The sequence below is a fragment of the Chinchilla lanigera genome, unplaced genomic scaffold (genome assembly GCF_000276665.1).
Source record: "Chinchilla lanigera isolate Chin_1 unplaced genomic scaffold, ChiLan1.0 scaffold00003, whole genome shotgun sequence".
Classification (NCBI taxonomy): domain Eukaryota; kingdom Metazoa; phylum Chordata; class Mammalia; order Rodentia; family Chinchillidae; genus Chinchilla; species Chinchilla lanigera.
Genome location: NW_004955404.1, coordinates 3,535,775 through 3,553,907, shown reverse-complemented (window position 1 = coordinate 3,553,907; position 18,133 = coordinate 3,535,775). Strand labels below are relative to the sequence as shown.

The window sequence follows — 18,133 nt, the reverse complement described above, 5'->3', positions numbered from 1 at the left end:
TTTGCAAAGTATTTATCCATTCAATTGCTCTTATATAGGGATACATTTTCTTTTCTTATATTTTCTAGCAGCTATTCTTTTTGTATATAAAGAGGTCTTGTTGATGTGTCTTTACTTAACAATGTGTGTGCAGATATTTCCATAGTGTGTCTTTTCTGCATTAAGGTTGAAATACTTTATTTCTTCATTTATAATTTCTTAGTATGCTTTTTCTCAAATTTCATTTTTAACCTTTCTGAAAGAAATTGTTTTACATGTACCCCATGTATACAGAATGAACTTGGCATTTACTTTTTAATCCCATCTTAATGTTTATGTATTGAGTGATATAATTTCTTTTACATTTACTTATTTCAGTAATCACTGGCTTTTACTTATCATATTGTGATATATTGCATATCCTCTTATACCTTAACAAAAGAATTTCTGCTTTGTAGTAAACAAAGAGTGCTTTGCTCTTTCTCTGTACAGAGCTCTGGTATTTATGTTTACAATTATAGCTTTTCATTAAGGTCCATTCACATAGTATAAAATCAAAGGGTACAAGTCACTGACATTTCACTCATTCACAGTATTTGGCAACCACCAACTTTTTTTGGTGTCACAACATTTTCAAGAGCCGGGTAGAAACCTCTAAACCCATCAAGCAGTTATGTAGCAGTTCTCCATCTCCCTCACCCCTGAGAACTACCAACATGCTTTCTACTTCCTTGGTCCACCTGTTCTGGATAATTCACACAAATGTCGTCATACAGTTTGTGACTTTCAGTGTCTGGCTGTTTTCGCCGAGTGTCATCCTTGGAGGTTCATCCACATCACAGCACACACACATTACTACTTCATTGCTCAGTACGGATGCAGAATATTCTATTGGATGTAACCTGTGACTTGACAATCCTTTTGTCTTGTTTCCACATTTCCACGTTTTGGTTGTTGTGCATAGTGACCCTATGGACATTCATGGAAAATATTTATTTGAGTAAGTCTTTACAATTCTTTGGGGTGCATACAGGATGAAAACTGTTGAGAAACTGCCCAAGTGTTATCTACAGTGGCTGAACCACTTCCCATTTCTACCAGCAATGACTGTTCTAATTTCCCAAAGCCCCTCCTCCCCAACATGTGGTACGTTCATGACTATTTTCCTTAGTGTTACTTTCTTACTGGGTGTGAAGGAGAGCTTCGCTGTGGTGTTGATTTGCGTCAACTAACAGAGACTAACAATATTGAGTTTATTTTCATGTGTTCACTGGGTTTTCTGTTTATGTTCTTCGAAAAATGCCCGTTCAGGTGCCTTGACTGTATTTTCCTTGGATCATTTGTCTTGTTGTTGTTGAGCTATGGAATTGTTTGACATATTAGGAGCCCTTACAGATGACCTGATTGAACACATTTTCTCCTATTTGAGATGCTAGCTCTTCAATTTCTTTGACAATGTCCTTTGATGGACAGCAGCATTTGGTTTTGTGGAAGTCATTTTATGTACTTTTCCTTTTGTTTCTTACCCTTTGGGTGTGAGTACTGAAGAATACACTGTTCAGTCCAGCATGCTAATTTTCCACGTGCTTTCTTCCAAGGGTCTTAGAGTGTTTTGTATTTCAGTCATTGCACTTTTTACACTTAGTTTTGTGTATGGTCTGTGACAGGGGCCCAGTATCACCTATTAACATGTGACTATTCAGTTATCACATATTGCGGTTTGTGTCTGGATGTCCCCCCCAGAAGCCTCATGTGGTCATGGAGGGCAGGCTTTTCAGAGGTGGCTGAATCTAGAGTTTGTGATTGATTCATTGTCTGGTGCTGGCATTGGGGGTGTGAGTGCTACATCTGGGTAGCATAGGTGGTTAGCCTGCATAAGGGGGGAAAAGAAGCTTCCTCCTCCTTCTTGCCTGTTGCTTTTGCTGTTTTCTTCCACCATGAACTGTTGCCTCTCTGCCACATGTCACTCTGCTTTGGAGCCAGCTGATTATGAACTGAAAGCTCCACAAACTGTGAGCTATTTCTTCCTTTAACTTGGGGTGTCAGGTATTTTGTCTCAGCAATGAGAGAAAGGTAGCTAAGACATCACAATACTGTTTGTGACAATGAGAAAGACTGTTTTTTCCTCACTGAACAGTCTGTTCATAATTGTCACACATTAATTGGCCATAAACATATAGGTTTGTTTCTGCAACCGTGATTATATTTTGTTGGTTTATATGCCTGTCCTTATGCTGTGCTACCATGCTATTTTGATTACTGTAGCTTCATAGTGAGTTTTGAAATTTGGGAGAGTGAATTTTCCAACTTTCTTCTTCATTTTCATGATTATTTTGGTGATTTGGGAGCCCTTCCCAATGCAAGAGTTTTAAGAGTTGAATTTTTTTCCATTTTGGAAAAAGCAGCCATTGAAATTTGTACAGGGGTTGTACTGAATATGTGGATAACACTGGCCAGTGTTGTCATCTGAATGATATTAAATCTATCAATTCATGAATGAGACATAGTTTCCCATTGTGTCTGTTGTAATTTGTTTTAGTGATTTGTTTTGTAGTTTTCGGTATGTCGTACTTTTATCACCTTAGGTAAATTCATTCCTTGGCATTTTCTTGGTTTGGATGCTGTCTTTGCTCAGATTGCTGTAATAAATTAGACAGACTGGGCAACTTAAATGAGAGAAATTCATTGCTCACAGTTCTGAGTACTGGAAAAGTAAATCATAGTGGTGACATTTTCTAGTTTCAGTTTTTTCATTGTGGCTTTGTAGTGAAGAGCAGAGACAAGAGCAAATCTGTGACTCTTCTTCTAAGGGTGCTGATAACCTGCCAAAGGCCTCACCTCCCAGACCCTTACCCTGGGAGATAATATCTCTGCACACAAAGTTTGGGGGTCACGTGCATGTAGACTATAGCAACTGATATTTGAAAGAAAGTGATTTCTTATTTCATTTTAGATTACTTACTCTGGTGTATTGAAAGACAGCTGGTTTTTGAATGTTGATTTTTAAACCCTGCAACTTAGCTGAACTCATTTTTTTAGTTCTTATGGGTTTGGCTGGATTTGGGTGGATTCTTTAAGATGTTCTACACATGAGGTAATGTTATCTGGAAACACTTCCAACTGGATCCTGCCAATGGGCGCTCTGTTTTCTTTCTCTTGCCTTTTGGTTCTTATTTGGGCTTTCAGTGCAGGGCTGAGAGCAGTGGGTAAAGCAGGTGCTGCCTTCTCTGATCTTCCTGTGGTCTGGAGGGAACTGCGCCGCGGTCCTGATGGCTGAGCTCTCTCCGTAGTGTGCTTGTGGAGTCTGGCTTTGGAACCAGCGTGACTGCAGTTTCCTAGAGTGAGTTCAGAGTCAGTCCCTCCTTTTGTACTTTTAGAAAATGTTAAGAAGGACTGGTTTTAAATTTATTTAAGTGTTAAATAGAATTCAGCAGTGAAGACATTTAGGGATATTTTTTCCAAAGAAGATTTTGATTAACTCAGACTCTGTACTTATTATGTGCCTGTTCAGAATTTCTGTTTATTCTTGAGTCAGTTTTGGTAGTTTGTGTGTTTGTGGTGCTTTGCCTATTTCATCTAGATTAATCAACTTGTTGGAATACAATTATTGTAATCAATAAACAATATAATTGCTGATAAACTCATAAAAATGTAATCATTTTTTTGTTTTTTAGAATTAGAGTCTTCCCCCCCGTTATCAGTATAGTTAAACATTTCTCATTTTTGCTGATATTTTAAAAAATCAACTTTAGTGTTATTAATTGTATGCATTATATTTCTGTTGCCCATCACATTTACCTTCCCTCTCGTTTATTATTTCCTCCATGGTGTCGGCTTCCAGTTTAGTTTGTTCTCTTCTGTTTCCTTAAGTTGTAAATGTGGCTTAATGAGTCAAGGCCTTTTGTCAATGTAAACACTGTCAGCTGTATCATTCTTCGTGAGCCCCACTTTCTCTGCTTCTCATGAGTTTTGCTACATTGTACTTTCAACTTCCTCCTATTATTCATTCATAGATCCAATGACTGCTTAAAAGTGTGCTGTTCAACTTTCCACATATTTGTGAATTTTCCATATATTATTGATTGTGTTGTGCTTCGAGAAAATATTTTTAAGGATCTAATCTTTTACAATTTGTTAAACATCATTTTGTTTCATTTAACATGATTTGTCTTAGAGAATGTTCTGTGTGCATTGGTGGAGAATGTGTTCTACCTTTTTCTGTGGAGAGCTTTCTATTTGTCTGCTAGGTTTGTTTACTTTATAGTGCTGTTCAAGTCCTCTAGTAATTTATAGCTCTTTTATCTAGATTGTCTCAATTGTTACTGTAGAAGTGGCTTTTTCTCCCTTCAGTTCAGCCAGTGTCTGCTTATAGTTTGAGATTCTGTTCTGTGGTATACTTCTGTTTATAATTGTTAGGTCTTATTGATTAATTGATCCTTTCATGGATATATAATATTCCTTTTGTAATAATTTTTACTTGATTTATATTTTGTCTAGTAACAGGATAGCAACCTCATTAATCCTTTAGTAAATGCAAAGATGCATATTTTCCCAGTAGTTTCCATTATTTTACATTCAGCCCATTTGTGTATATGGATCTAAAGTGTATCTCTTAGCCATGTTATTGAATGATAAGTTCTTTTGTTATTTCATTTGTTTTGCCATTCTGTGTATTTTAATTGGCAAATTTGACCCATTTATATTTAAAGTGATTATTGATGGGGAAAGCGTTCTGTTATTTTGATCCTTTCTATTCCTTTCTTCTTTTATTTTGCTTAATAGACATTAACATGTATGCTATTTGTTTTCCTCTTAATTTCCTTCTCTGTGTATTTTCAGTGATTTTAATTCTCACTCTGAAAATTATAATAAACATCCTACATTTGTAATATCCTGGTTTGAATTGATTCTAATACTTCCTTTATGTTACTACTGTCACAACATGTGACTTCTACTGAGTAACTACTTTGAAGATAATGTTGTTTTTGGTTTTGGTTTTTCTCTGGTACCGGGAACCGAACTCACGACCTTGCGCTTGCCAGGCAGGCACTTTTGCCGCTGAGCTAAATCCCCAGCCCCGAAGATAATGTTATAAAATGTAATAACTAGTATTATTTTCTTCTTGCTTGGCTATAAAAATCTGTTTTACTTTCTCATAAAATAAAAAAGAAAATATATCCTTATATGTCCTTGACTTTTTCTCAAAATTTGCTGATTCTATTCACCTGTTCAAGTCTGTAATTTAACGTCTTTAGCAGTATTTTTCATTTTAGCTACTTTAAATCAGGCTCCAAATCTTCTGTGTTCCTTTCAATACTTTCTACCTTTTTATTGAAATTATCTACTTGTTTATACATATTAGCCTAGTTTTCTTAATTTATTTATCTATGCTTTCTTTTTAACTGCTTAGGCATATTTAAAACGTCGAAAGACTGTTTAGTGAGTCCACTGTCTGTATTTTCTCAAGGGTGGCTTCTGTTAATTAGTCTCCTCTGTGATTGTTCTGTAATTTTGTTTTCTCTCCAAGCCTTACAATTCTTTTTGAAAGTTGGACAGTTCGAATACAGCAGTGTGTTAATTCTTGAAGTCAGAGTTACCTGCATCTCCAGAACTTTCTGTTGTATTGTTGTGGGTTGCAGTTGTTCATTTAATTTAAGACTTTTCCAACAACATGTCTTCCTTGTCTTGTGTGGCCCCGAAGTCCTAGTTCTATTATCTCTGTAGTTGCACTGTTAGAGATTTCCTTTTCTTTAATTGTAAGCCTGATGGGTATTTTCTTAAGCACTAGAAACCGAAAATATAATAAAATGAAGTGCTGCCCTGGTCTTCACGTTGGCTTGACCCTGGCGTATCTCTTCAACTCTAGCCCGGTTGTGTGCAGCCCTGCCTGTCTTCACTCTTTGTATGCATGGACTCCAAAGGTCAGCCACAGGTACAGACCCAGCACCTTCTTGGGTCATTTCCAGCCTTCCTCTGGCCCTGGCCATGCTGCTCACACCCCAGATTCCTGGAACATATGCAGGAGCTTTCCAAAATGTGTTTCCCCAAGCTCCTCCCTCAGGAGTTTTGATCAGCCTGTTACTTGCCTGTCTTCTGTCTCATGTGTGGGGGGCTGGGGTTGTATGTTGATGCTGGGGGCTGGGGATGTAGCTCAGTGGCATAAGTGCCTGCTTGGCAGGTGTAAGGTCATGAGTTTGATCCCTGTACCGCAAAAATAACAATAAAAAAATGTTGATGCTGGCTGGGGATGTTTCTGTCTGAACAGAGTCGGCCGAGTAATAAAAATGTTCAGTTGCGAGGTTTCACAAGCCGTGTGAAATTGCTCTTTCCCTGGCACGGTAAGCTGCCACCAGGAATGCGGGTTGTTACCTCCATGGCTGCTGCCAGCACTAAATGGGTGAGAAAGAAGGCCACAGTTTCACAATGAAATTTTGATGCTTTTCTTTCTTCATTAAACACTCCCTTAGGTGCTACAAGGTTTTATGCAGACCCTTTCCGCAGGGCCAGGTATCAGGGACCACTGCAGTGAGTCCCAGATTGCCTGCCAAGTGTTACAGCACCTGGCGCAGGAAGGAAGAGCCAGAGACGAAATGGAGGTGCTGGCAGGGGTCCGGGATGCCCCGTTGTTTGCTGGCAACGAAGGGCCAGGAGGCACCCAGACCGTGGTGTTTCTTCGTCACATCTGCGTGGACAGTGGGTGGAGGGCGGGGAGCGTTTCCGGGAGCAGTACAGGTGACTGCAGTGGGCTGCTGAGAAGGACACAGCAGTCTTGCAAGGATGAGGAAGAGACGGGGGCAGTGAGGAAACTGCAGTTTCCCCGGGTGCCTGATCGCCTCCAGCAGGGCTTACCTTGCCCTGTGAGCCCACCGCAGTCGCCGGCCCTAGGCTTCCAGCTATGACCAGGAGAGTGGGGAGTTTCCAGGTTCCAATCTCGCCCTCAGGGCAGGACAGACAGGCCTGGACGTCCCCTAGACTCAATTTATAGTTTGTGGTCCCCCAACAAGATTCCTTTAAATTACACTGCTCACATACAAAACATCGATCGTATCAGTTTTACCAGTTTCATTGCCGACCCAGTGAAGGGACTGATGCTTTGTCACAGTATCAGTCTAACACCTGCACTGATTTCTTTAGATGCCATCTATTGCTTCTCTTCTCTTGTCTAAGACAAGTAAATATTATTCGTCTTCTTTTTTCTCTCCTGTTCCCCACCACACATTTTTTTGTTAATATGATATTTCTCGATGTTAATCTATGTACTGTTAAAATATTTATATTTCTATTACTTGATCTGTCGATTTTAAATTACATCAGTTGAGCCCCCGCTGTGACAAATAAGGCAAATGATGAATTTATTACCAATATATCTTAACCGCTACTTTCCACTGTTCGTTAGTTTTCGTGAAGGCTTAAAACAAATTTATTCTTTTTCTGTCAAACTGCTTTCTGTCTGTGTTCTGGTCTTGATTTCTCTTTTTTTTCTTTCTTTTTTTTTTGCGGGGGTGGGAGGTGCGTCCTGGGAATCAAACTCAGGACCTTGTGCTTGCCAGGCAGGCACTTGTGTCACTGAGCTATATTCCCGGCCCTGGTCTTGGTTTCATAGGTGAGTGTATTCAATAAGTGTGGCAGCACTTTCACTGTAGTTGTCTTGTTCATTTATTGTTTGTCTGAACTTTGTTCTGTTGCGTTCTCAAAATGGGCTGACGAGAACAGTGCTCACCAGACATTCACATCTGCACAGCTCTTGTGAGCTGTCTTTATGCCGGAGAGACAGGTGGTCGGATGCCCTTCATCTCCTAGAATGTTTGTGGGAATGTCCCCTCTGTCTGCTGGGTTCGTACGCACTGTGGATGAAACAGAAGCAGGAACAATATTTCTCTTCAGCAGTGGCTTGACTTTCTGGCCTAATCCCATGAGGATTATCTCTTTACTTTTAAAATTCAGCAGTCATTTTTTTATGTCTTGGCACGGACTGTTATGGTGGGTAAATAATGACCCCACCAGATGTGCACACCTGGATCCCTGACTCCTGTGGTTCTGTCACCTGGATGGCAGGTGGGACCCAGTGTTGGACCTCAGGCAGGCTCTCCTGATGAGAAGCGAGGCCCCGTGCAATTCTGAAGGTCCTTCCATTGGAGGATCAGACTCGGTGAAGGCCTTGTGCTGTGGAGGCAGATTTCAGAGTGACAGGGCAGCTGGTCGTGAAGGTGGGAGAGGCTGTGGGCCAGGAACACAGTCTTTCAAGACTGGAAAGGGAAGAGTGAGGAAACAGATTCCCCCAGGGCCCCCGAAGCAACTGGCCCCGCCAGCACCTTGATTTCAGCCCTTGTTTAAAATCGGGAGATAGTAAATCTGTGCTGCTGTAAGGCACTGTGTTTGGGGCGATTTGTTATAGCAGCAACAGGAAACTAATACAGCTAACCTCAGCCGGCCTTTCCAGGCACCAGCGTTTCACACTCTCCCACCACCCTTTGTGCCGAAGATGCCGGGGGCCCTGATTGTTTCTCATCTGAGGTTCAAGTGCTGGCTGCCCTCTGACTGACTTTTAATTCTATATTTTGCGCAAATCCTTCCTTCTTTCTTTATTTCCATCTCATTTTGTTTTGGACACAGCCTCTTGAAGTTCCTTTTATTTTAATTGAATGAGTTTTTTCTCGCTCTTACAATTTCTCAGATTCCCCGAGCTGATTCTGAAAATTCCTGGATTGTGGGTATGTGAGTATTCGAGATGAGGTAGGGCAGGGGCTTTGGTGCTTTCTTCACCGTTTGGAGTTGGTTTTCATCAAACAGTTGTGAGGCTGCCACTGGTGAGCCCTTCCACATTTTTACGCTTTTACGCTTCACTCACCTAGTGTGATTCCAGACACTCTCACAGCCAGCAAGGATGTCTTGGAGAACGTGTGTCTGTTTCTCTGACATCACTTTCAGGAGGTAGAGGGGGAGAGAGGTAATTTCCACAGTCATGCTGATGTCTCTTGTTTGCTGTTTCAGTATTGTTAGTTCATGGAGGTTGTTGTGAACTTTACTTTTAATGTCTCAGAATTTGACATTCAATGTTTCCCTTCTCTCAGCGGTGCCTTCTTCTATGGGTTGTTTCTCTGGCCCATTTTCCTGTACTGTTGGCTAGACGTGCAAATGACTCCTAGCTGCACACTCTAAATCTTGATTTTCACACCTCCGGCACCCCCCGTCCTCCGGCTTCAGCGCTCTGCAGTCTTCCTGCGGTGTCTCCTGACCTCTGCCTGAGCCCATGTTACCGCCATCCCTCTCTGAGCCCCTGCATGCCGAGCTCTGTCCCCTGAGCATCTCTCCTTGAATACCTTGGGGTGTCACAGCCTAAGCTCTTGCTCGTGGCCCCCGTTCTGCCCACCCTCCAGTGCCCCCTGTTGTGGGGGTTTGTTCCAGAACTCCGGGTCCTGTTCTTCATGTTTTCTGACTCAGCAGACTGATCTGAGAACTGCCACTTCTTCTTCCTCAGCGTATCCCGTTCATCTCCTCCTCTGCACTCACAGTGCACCTCTGCACCCCGGTGTGAAGCTGCTCTCTCTGGGCAGCCAGGTAGCTCCAGTTTAGATGTGACTGCTTCTTCCACTCTCTAAGCCCACGGTAGCCATGCTGGCGCTTCAGGTCTCCAGGTGGACCTGGCCCCAAACCTTATTTGCTGAACTGATTTATTTAATCTACCTTGAAGAAAGGTATTACCAATATTAGGTAGTTCCTTTCTTTCTTTTTTTCTTTTTTTCTTGTATGAGGAATTGAACTCACGACCTTGCACTTGCCAGGCAGGCACTGTGCTGCTGAGCTATATCCCCCCAGTATTTTCTTTCTTAAAACTATTTCAAGCATTTTTAAGATAATAAACGGAAACCAAGAGAAGCAAATCAATGCGATAAATAGCCCTGAGAGACCCCTGCTGTGTGCAGTTAACCCAGGAGTGTGAATGTGTTAGGGGGAACCTCCCATCCAGAACTAGAGTAAAAATAATATTAATATTAATTAAATGTATGTTTAGAAACCTGCACCCCAAAATGTAGTATTTATAATTCTTCAGTAGATATTAGAAGAGGAAAGATAGTACCCTGTCAAGGCAAGACATGTTTACAAATACATGCATATTATATTCACAGATGAACACTGGATTTTTAATTTCACATGTATATTTTACTGTCTTAAAAATTTTGAAAACATTGAACTATGTCAAAGATTTAAATCTGAGTGAAGCTAGAAATTCCAAACCCTTTATATGAAGGTACATCAGCATTTTATCTGTTTTACTGACAATAAGTATTTACAGTCCAGGAGTTTAGTTCCAAATTCCTAAATATCTTCCAGAAGAAAAGATGTCTGTTATTTTAGAGAAACACTCTACAGTTCAGGCATTGATGCATATTTTATTATTTGCACTTGTCTATTGTCTAACACACTAAAAGCCAAAGTGCATTTTAAGACATAGAAATACATTAGAATATTTATGCTAAAGTTTATAATTACATTGGTTTTAATATTTTCTTTAGTGTATTTTCTTAAAGGATTTAGGATCTATTCATCAGCACATATTTATTTAGTGCTAGGATGTATTATTGGCATTGTCAAACACACCTATAACTGTAGCAAACTCTCTGAACTTGTGGAGTATAATCATGTGTGTGTGCGTGTGTCTGTGTGTGTTTGTGTGTGTGTGTCTCAATGGTGAATGTGGGTGCACAGCAGAAGAAGAATATGGACAGTAAATAAAAAGATAAGCATGTACCCTATTTTCGTGGTGAGAATATTACCAGAAAGAGATGATAAAATGTCAGAAGAAAATAATTATGGAGTCAAGGAACAGGAAATAAATTTAAATTATTGCAAAAGAAATCTAATCAGCAGCTAGTCCAGGCAAATATTTTTAGAATTGGATATAAACAAATACTTCTAGAAATATATGTTTTCCTTTACTTTAGGAGTATGTACTAGCTTGAGATTTGATGATTGTGTTTGATTTTTCAGAATTTAAGTCAGTAGGTAGCAAAAATGCTTTTAAAAGAACAGCTGAATTCTTGTGACTAATTGTCATAGTACACATATCATTTTGAATTATTTTATGTTTATAGTTGAGTCAGTTAACTTAGTAAATATTTGCTTCGCATCTACTGTGAGCTAGTAATCACTTTAAGCCCTGGGGAAATGGCAGGGAAGCACACATAAAGAGTCCCTCAGCTCAGAGAAGTGAGAGGATGTCTGTTCGGAGGGGAAGAGGCTCTCCTTGATCTGCATATCAAGTCAATATTGCTAACACACGGACACAGTCACCTTTAATGTCATTAGTTTGTATTTTAGAATAAGTGATCATCATGTTAATTCTTCCTCATGTTTTTCAGCACGCAGTATTTAAAACTGCTTTGGAGACACCATCTCATTTAATAAAATTAAAGACTTTCATTACAATCTTTTTACCAAAAGATTGTCTTTGCTGACAAAGAGGTGAAGATGATTTTGCCCTTGTTTTTGTAAGGGAAGTGCTGTGTTTTGTTTGCTGTTATCATCCAGCACAACCCTGGGGGAATTTGTACTTCAGGAAGAGGGCTGAGAACCCCTCTGTGGGTTTAAAGCAAAGTAAGGTGTCCAGACCTGCCTCATCGGGGAGCTGTTGATGGAGGGCTCTCTGGAGTGGGCACAGAGCCGGGCCACACTGAAGAATGGGTTCTCCACACATCCGCCAAACATCCTCCCTCTGCTTCTGGGTGTCTGTCCAAAGGAAATGAAATCATTGCACCAAAAAGATCTTCACAACCCTGTGTCACTGAAACATTATTCACAGATGCCAAGATATGGAACCAATCTAGGGGTCTGTCAACAGAAAAATGCGTAACAATGACAAGGTAGACTCTCCACGGGACACTCTCCAGCCCTCCAAGAGAGAGTGGTACCTACTGGGGCTGAGGGCTGGGGATTGAGGGAATATGGGCTAAAGGTACATTTCAGTTAGGTAGGAGAAACGTACACGAGAGATCTGTCGCACAGTGTGGCTATATAATCCACGAGAACCACGGATTCTGTTCTTGAAAATGCTAAGAAATGAGTCTTTTAAAGTATTCTCACTACAAAAATAACACCGTATGGGACAATGAATGTGTTAATCACTTTGATTTGCCCGTCCCACGTGCATATACATTTACAAACATTGTGTGGTATGCAGTAAATGTATAGAATTTTAACTGTCAATTAAGAATAAAAGGAACTGAATCTCACTTGGGAAAAGTTCAAATGTGAGTGGTTTGCCTTGGAGACACTGCCTGCAGCAGGCCTGGCTGCGGCATCGTGAATATGGGATGCAAGAACTCAGCAGCCCCCGCCCCCTGCGGCGCCCGCTCCTGGGAGTCCTGGACACACTGTCTTTAAAGCTCATCCCAGGAAAAGCTGTTCTTTGCTTGAGCATTGCGAATCTGCACTTTATTATTACCTTTGTTCCATCTCTGCATGACCAAGGTAAAATCTGAACATGCATTCTGCTCCCCACTATGAATTATCTAGGAACCCTTTAAACATGATGAAACAGGGGATGGATCTTCTGCAGAAGTGAAGGAGAGCAAGGGATGGAAAGGAAGGGGAAGGCAGGGAGGGGAGAGGACGCAGACAGCACGCAGATGTGCTGCATCCGTGCACCAGCTCCCCGTGGTGCCTGTAATCACTACGTACTGCAAACATGCACTGATAATTAAAAAATAGGAAAAACCACATGGCTTTAGACTGCCACCTCCATGTTTTACTACTTTACCCTTATACTGCTGTTTCTCTAACCTTCTATTCAATTATTTTACACCCTTTTATTTGTACCTACTGAGATTCCCCAGGCTACCGTCTTAAGGTTTGCCTCAGCCCGAGAGTTTACGCCTGGGGGAATCCAGCGAGCTCACACCGAGTTTGCAGGACGGGAGCGTGTACTCTCACAGTGGGTTGTGGGCTCCAGGCGCACCCGCTTGATTCCGGCTCGCCCTGTGGGTAGCCTTTGCTCGCTCCCGCTGTGGCTGCTGTTTTCTGTCTGCCCCTCCACCCAGCTCTCGGTGTGCATCTTTCTGTCGCTTCCCAAGTGACTTCCAGGGCTGATGGAGGAGGATTCTAGGAACGTGAAGAGTACAGGCCGCTGTCCGGGGACGCTTGCATCTCAGCGGGGCCCCTCACTCTCCTGCTCCCTGCCCATCGCCAGGCTGTGGGGTGGGGGCTCGCTTCTTCCTGACTCCTTTCGCTGACCTCTTCTTCACACGACCATTCTCTCCTCTAGAAGAACCAGTGCAAAGCCTCTGCTAGAGAGTTACAGAACCGCTGTCCATTCTGCAACCAGACCCTCTTTTATTGTGAAATAAATGAAACAAAGAACAACGAAGAAAACTGAGACGCTCACGTGGCGCGTCATGGTTCGGCAGGTCAATGTACACGTGATCGCCGAGGATCCGCCGGAGCCCCGTGACTTTTCCTTCATCCTCTTCTTTACTTTCAAGGGATGGAAGTTTCCTGTAAATCACAGATTCCGGTTGGCGATGAAGAAATGTGAAAACTACTCTTCTCGGTTTCCTTTCTCACAAGCAATTCTCTTCTGTGTAGGATCATACACCTTTGTACCGTGGCTTCTCAGCTTTAAAAGAGGAAGAGCCTTGGAGGAGAAAGAGAATAAAATAGTGGTGAAGGAACCCGGTTACTTCTTTATCTATGGTCAGGTAGGCTCCAACGTAGCTCCGCTTCCGCGCCGAGGCCTCCCCTGCTGCACACGCTCCTGACAGTGCTCTCTGGTTTCTTTCCCAGGTTCTGTACACGGATAACACTTTCGCCATGGGACACCTAATACAGAGGAAAAAAGTCCACGTCTTTGGGGACGAGCTGAGTCTGGTGACTCTGTTCCGCTGCATTCAGAACATGCCTGAAACACTGCCCAACAATTCCTGCTACTCAGCTGGTAAATCACCCTTCTCAGATCTGCTTGCCGGGGAACACAGGCTGTGCTGAGAGGTCAGAGCTGCAGAGGCAGCGGCAGGGAGGACGGGGGGCTGGGCCGAAGGACGGCTGGAGACCCGCGCTTGGGGATCCGGGGCCGTTTCGGTCATGTTGAACGACAGCTGGTGTCTGTGCTGAGACCGCCGAAATCATCGTTAACCACTCGGACACTCACGTGGAAGGGGAGTAGCTTCCTCGGGTTCCTCCCTGGGACCCGTTCTCTGAGGTGTTTCCCCTCAGTCTTTTACAGTCACCATTACTTTCCAGGCCCCCTTGCATGCCCCCCCCCCATTGAACCTTACCATTTAGGGAGGTGGAGTCTGACAGGAGGCAGGTGACACGATCGTCCCAAGCTGCACAGCCACGAGGGTTAAGCCAGCCAGTCTGGCTCCGAGGTGTCAGCCACCCACACTGCACACTGCAGAGGAAGTGACCCCGGCGTGCCCGGGAGCAGGGGAGTGCCGCAGGGCTCAGGGGCGCCTGCGAGCCTGGGACAGGTGGCTGGGGGATGACAGTTGAGAGCTCTGCCTCTGAGCTCAGAAGCAGAGAAGTGGCGAAGAGATTTCAGACTGTCAATTCCCAACCCTTTTGGGGCTGTGACTGCTAGGATTTTCTTCATGAGGGTTGGGGTGAAGGGAGTAATTTCAAGTTAATCAAGGCTGGTTTTAGGAAATAGGGTAACTTGAACATACAGGTGGGTGTATTTTTCACCTTGATTGTGTGTTCTTGTCTCTGGTGATTTTGACAAATCTTTTTAGAAGTTTCAGGAACTGTCTTCAGGTCTTACTTGCCATGAATGGCAATGTGGAACGAAGGGTTGGGAAATACTTTTTAAGTATCCCAGAGTTTACAAACAAGCACCCAGTAAATCAGTTAGAAACCAAGGCAAATAGTTAGTACAAGCAGAGGTGATGTCATTCTGGGTTTGAAACCCTAAATAATTTCACCAGAGTATGAGGAAGTCTAGCACATTGGAATCCCCTAATTTTCATAAAGAAATTTTCTCTGTGGCCAGTGCTGATCAGCAGTTTGATATTGCAAAATATTTATAAATGGCGAGGCCACACCCATCTATTCTTCATTAGTGTGCGTTAGCACATAGTGATTTAGGACTAACTTAAAAATTTTTTTCTAATCCTCTGCTCCTCTCCATTTCCTTCCTATGAGAGTGCTCAGCCAAGTTCTCAGGTGTCTCACTTTGTGAGAATAATTACCTTGACTTCACAGCTATTACTCAATACTTGTAACTCAGTGGGGTGCATGTAAGCATCCTCCAAGAAGTTTCAGGCTTCCAGTTTTTAATCTATTTTAGGGAAAATTTGTTTAAAGCTGCTAAAAACTATCTGCTGGTATGTAAGTGCAAAAAGTACTTCCATAGTAGCCTTAAAAAATAGTCGATTTAAGAAGACCACCAAGTACTAAGGAACCAGTTTTATATCAAAGTTAAATATTACTCTTTTGTCCATTAATAAATTGTGAATATGCCTATTGTGAAAAGAAGTTAGAGCTGATACTGTAGTCTGGCATAGCTGAAATAAGCAGTGGCTCGGGGTTGGAATTTTACATTGAAGTTAGTGCTGCTCAAAGCCACTTCGTCTCAAGAGCTAATATTTCTCAATGCTCTGTGACCTCTTAAGAAATTAATATCTCTTAGAGCTCCTTTTCCAAAATATTAGATCCCTTTCAATCTCTCTGATAATGGCAAATCTATTCAATAAACAAATCCTGAGCTTTTTACAAAAATGTTGTTTTTCAAGCTATGTAAGGCTGTCAATCCTCAAATGCTTTGCCATCTCTACAAAAAGTATATATTACTCTAAACGATATCCACAAAGGTAGGGCTTGTCTATCCGGGCCCACTGCAAAAAACAAGACTTTAGGACAGCAACTTTGCCATTCCTGATCACCGGTCCATGCCTGCCTCGATGGCTGACTGGAACATGATAAATATTTAATCGATAAACCCTGCCTGTTGCAGGTGTGTTGGGCTTTAGGACATAGCAGACATTAACACCCTTGCATAAGTAAATGTTTTTACTGCTGGTGAAACAATGTGACTGCTTCCTAAATTGTTAGTCACTACTCACTTTGTTCGTTAACTTCTTCGTTTCTTCTCCACCCCTTGCTCTTCCTCTTTTTCTCCTTCATATTTTTCTTTTGGAGTGTGGCCAGCAATTACCCATACAGTAAAAGAAGTCTGTGAACTGTGCTTTGTTCCCTCCATTCACAGAATACCTCGCTGTGCATCAGGCGCACACTGATGTGGTTGTCATGTGTAAGGAGCTAACTGCTTTGTTGCTTTTGTTATAAAGGTAAACATGGTCATTTGAGAAAACCTAAAATATAGATGTAAAAAGTGATCTAAATGACCCTTAAACTCATAGTTGAGAGTTTAGAGAAAAGCAATATTAAATGTGCTTTGTTAGTAAAGCGTTTGGTTTTCTTTCTCTGATTTTTTCTTTTTAATTTTTATACTTTAATTTGCATATTTAAAGCAAAATCGAGACTGTTCAGTATACATACATGTGTGGTGTTTTGCATTGTTATTGAACATTATCGTAAGAAGTTCCCATTGTTAATAAAATTAAGCAAAGCCCACCTTGAACTATGTGATAATCTGTCAAGGAACATACTCTGATTTGATATACTCAGCTTGACATACCTTTGACATACTCAGCTTGATATTTGGGTCTTTTACACAGTATATACTTTATGAGTAGTGGGTGCTAACGCCATTGTATTTGTTGTGTCTCCTCCTGTTTATTTATTTAATTTTATTTTATTTCGTGTCATGTCATGTCATGTCATGTTCAAGGCTAACAGATCTGTGCCTGGCTTAGAAGTCTACTAGTGCATCCTTAAATGTGAATGTCTCTGTTAACCTTGTTTCCAAAGAAAGACCATTTGCTTTAAGATTATTACTGTCTTCCCTTTCCTGCTGAACAACCACTTAAAGCTCTTGTAAACCCTTCTTTGCCAGGCATTGCGAAGCTAGAAGAGGGAGATGAGCTCCAACTTGCGATACCAAGAGAAAACGCACAGATCTCTCGCGACGGAGACGGCACCTTTTTTGGTGCCCTGAAACTGCTGTGACCCAAGTGCTCCACGCTTGTGACTCTTTCCCTGCCTTTCTCTGCACCTCTAAAAGGAAAACCCTTAAGTGGAAATGCCAAGAGGGGAAAAAAGTAGTCACCATAGACTTCTCTTGAGCTATTTGTTTTGGTTTGCAGAATCTGGTCCCAAACAGGAAATTTAACAGACAACCACAGCCAAAGCATGTCACGTGAGTTACGAGAATCAGAGCCTGCAGTCAGAAAGTTAGAAGTAGGAAGACTTCACGAGGACTCTGTGTCAAGTGATGCGATTGTATTTCTTGTCTTGGGGAAAGTGCAGAGTTCAGAGGGCAGTAAGTGGTATTCCTCGATTTACTATGAAAAGTGTACCCACATCTGTAGGACATTAAGACATTTGTGAGAAATCTCAGGATTCATCTTCCCTTTTCATATAAATGTGCTCCTCTCCTTTTTAGCTAATCTTACGGAAAATTAAAAAAAAATCTTGCATTAGATACATGAAAATAATAATTACAAATTTATGTATTGGCTAGAAATTAATTTTAAAAGTCTAAATTTAAATATTATACAAGTGGACTGAAAATAAGGTACATGTACTATTTAAGTCTTTGGTTTATTTCAAGTTGGAACATTTTAACTCTAATATCTGTTATGAGACATTTTTCACAATAAGGAAAGAATTTTCTCATTTGTATATGCATATATATATATTTTTTTCCTATGGTTTCAGTTGCTTCAGGAATTTTCAGTGTAGGGCAATTCCAATTAATACATACGAATCAATAATTAAAAGATAACTAAAATTGCACTTACGTGAAATAAAATCTCCACTGAAGTTAATGTGTACATCTATGATAAAGTAATATCATTTCCTTTTTTTCAAGTTCTTCTGTTTCAGACTACTACTCTTGTAGCTTATGTATCCCAGGCAACAAAAGCAGTCAAGTTATTTGCTTTACAGAAGTTGAAGTTTTACTGAAGTCTTTCGCATCTAGAAGTGTGGAAAGTGCACAGGTTCTTTCTAAAGATTGTAATGTTTTGGAAGACATCACCTTCGCTTTCATTTCATAAACAATCATACTTGAGAATGTTGTAATATGTCTCTTTTACAA

General features: G+C 41.4%; 1 protein-coding gene across 1 annotated transcript in view; it reads left to right on the top strand.

The window, feature by feature from the left end:
* Positions 1 to 17,867, top strand: part of Tnfsf13b (tumor necrosis factor (ligand) superfamily, member 13b) — a gene marked incomplete in the record, with an annotated part of 37,202 nt that extends 19,335 nt beyond the window's left edge. The window contains 3 exon segments of the mRNA XM_005374008.2: positions 13,561 to 13,673; positions 13,759 to 13,909; positions 16,928 to 17,867. Of these exon segments, the coding sequence (XP_005374065.2) occupies positions 13,561 to 13,673; positions 13,759 to 13,909; positions 16,928 to 17,040 (377 nt within the window).
* Between the last annotated feature and the right edge of the window lie 266 nt (positions 17,868 to 18,133).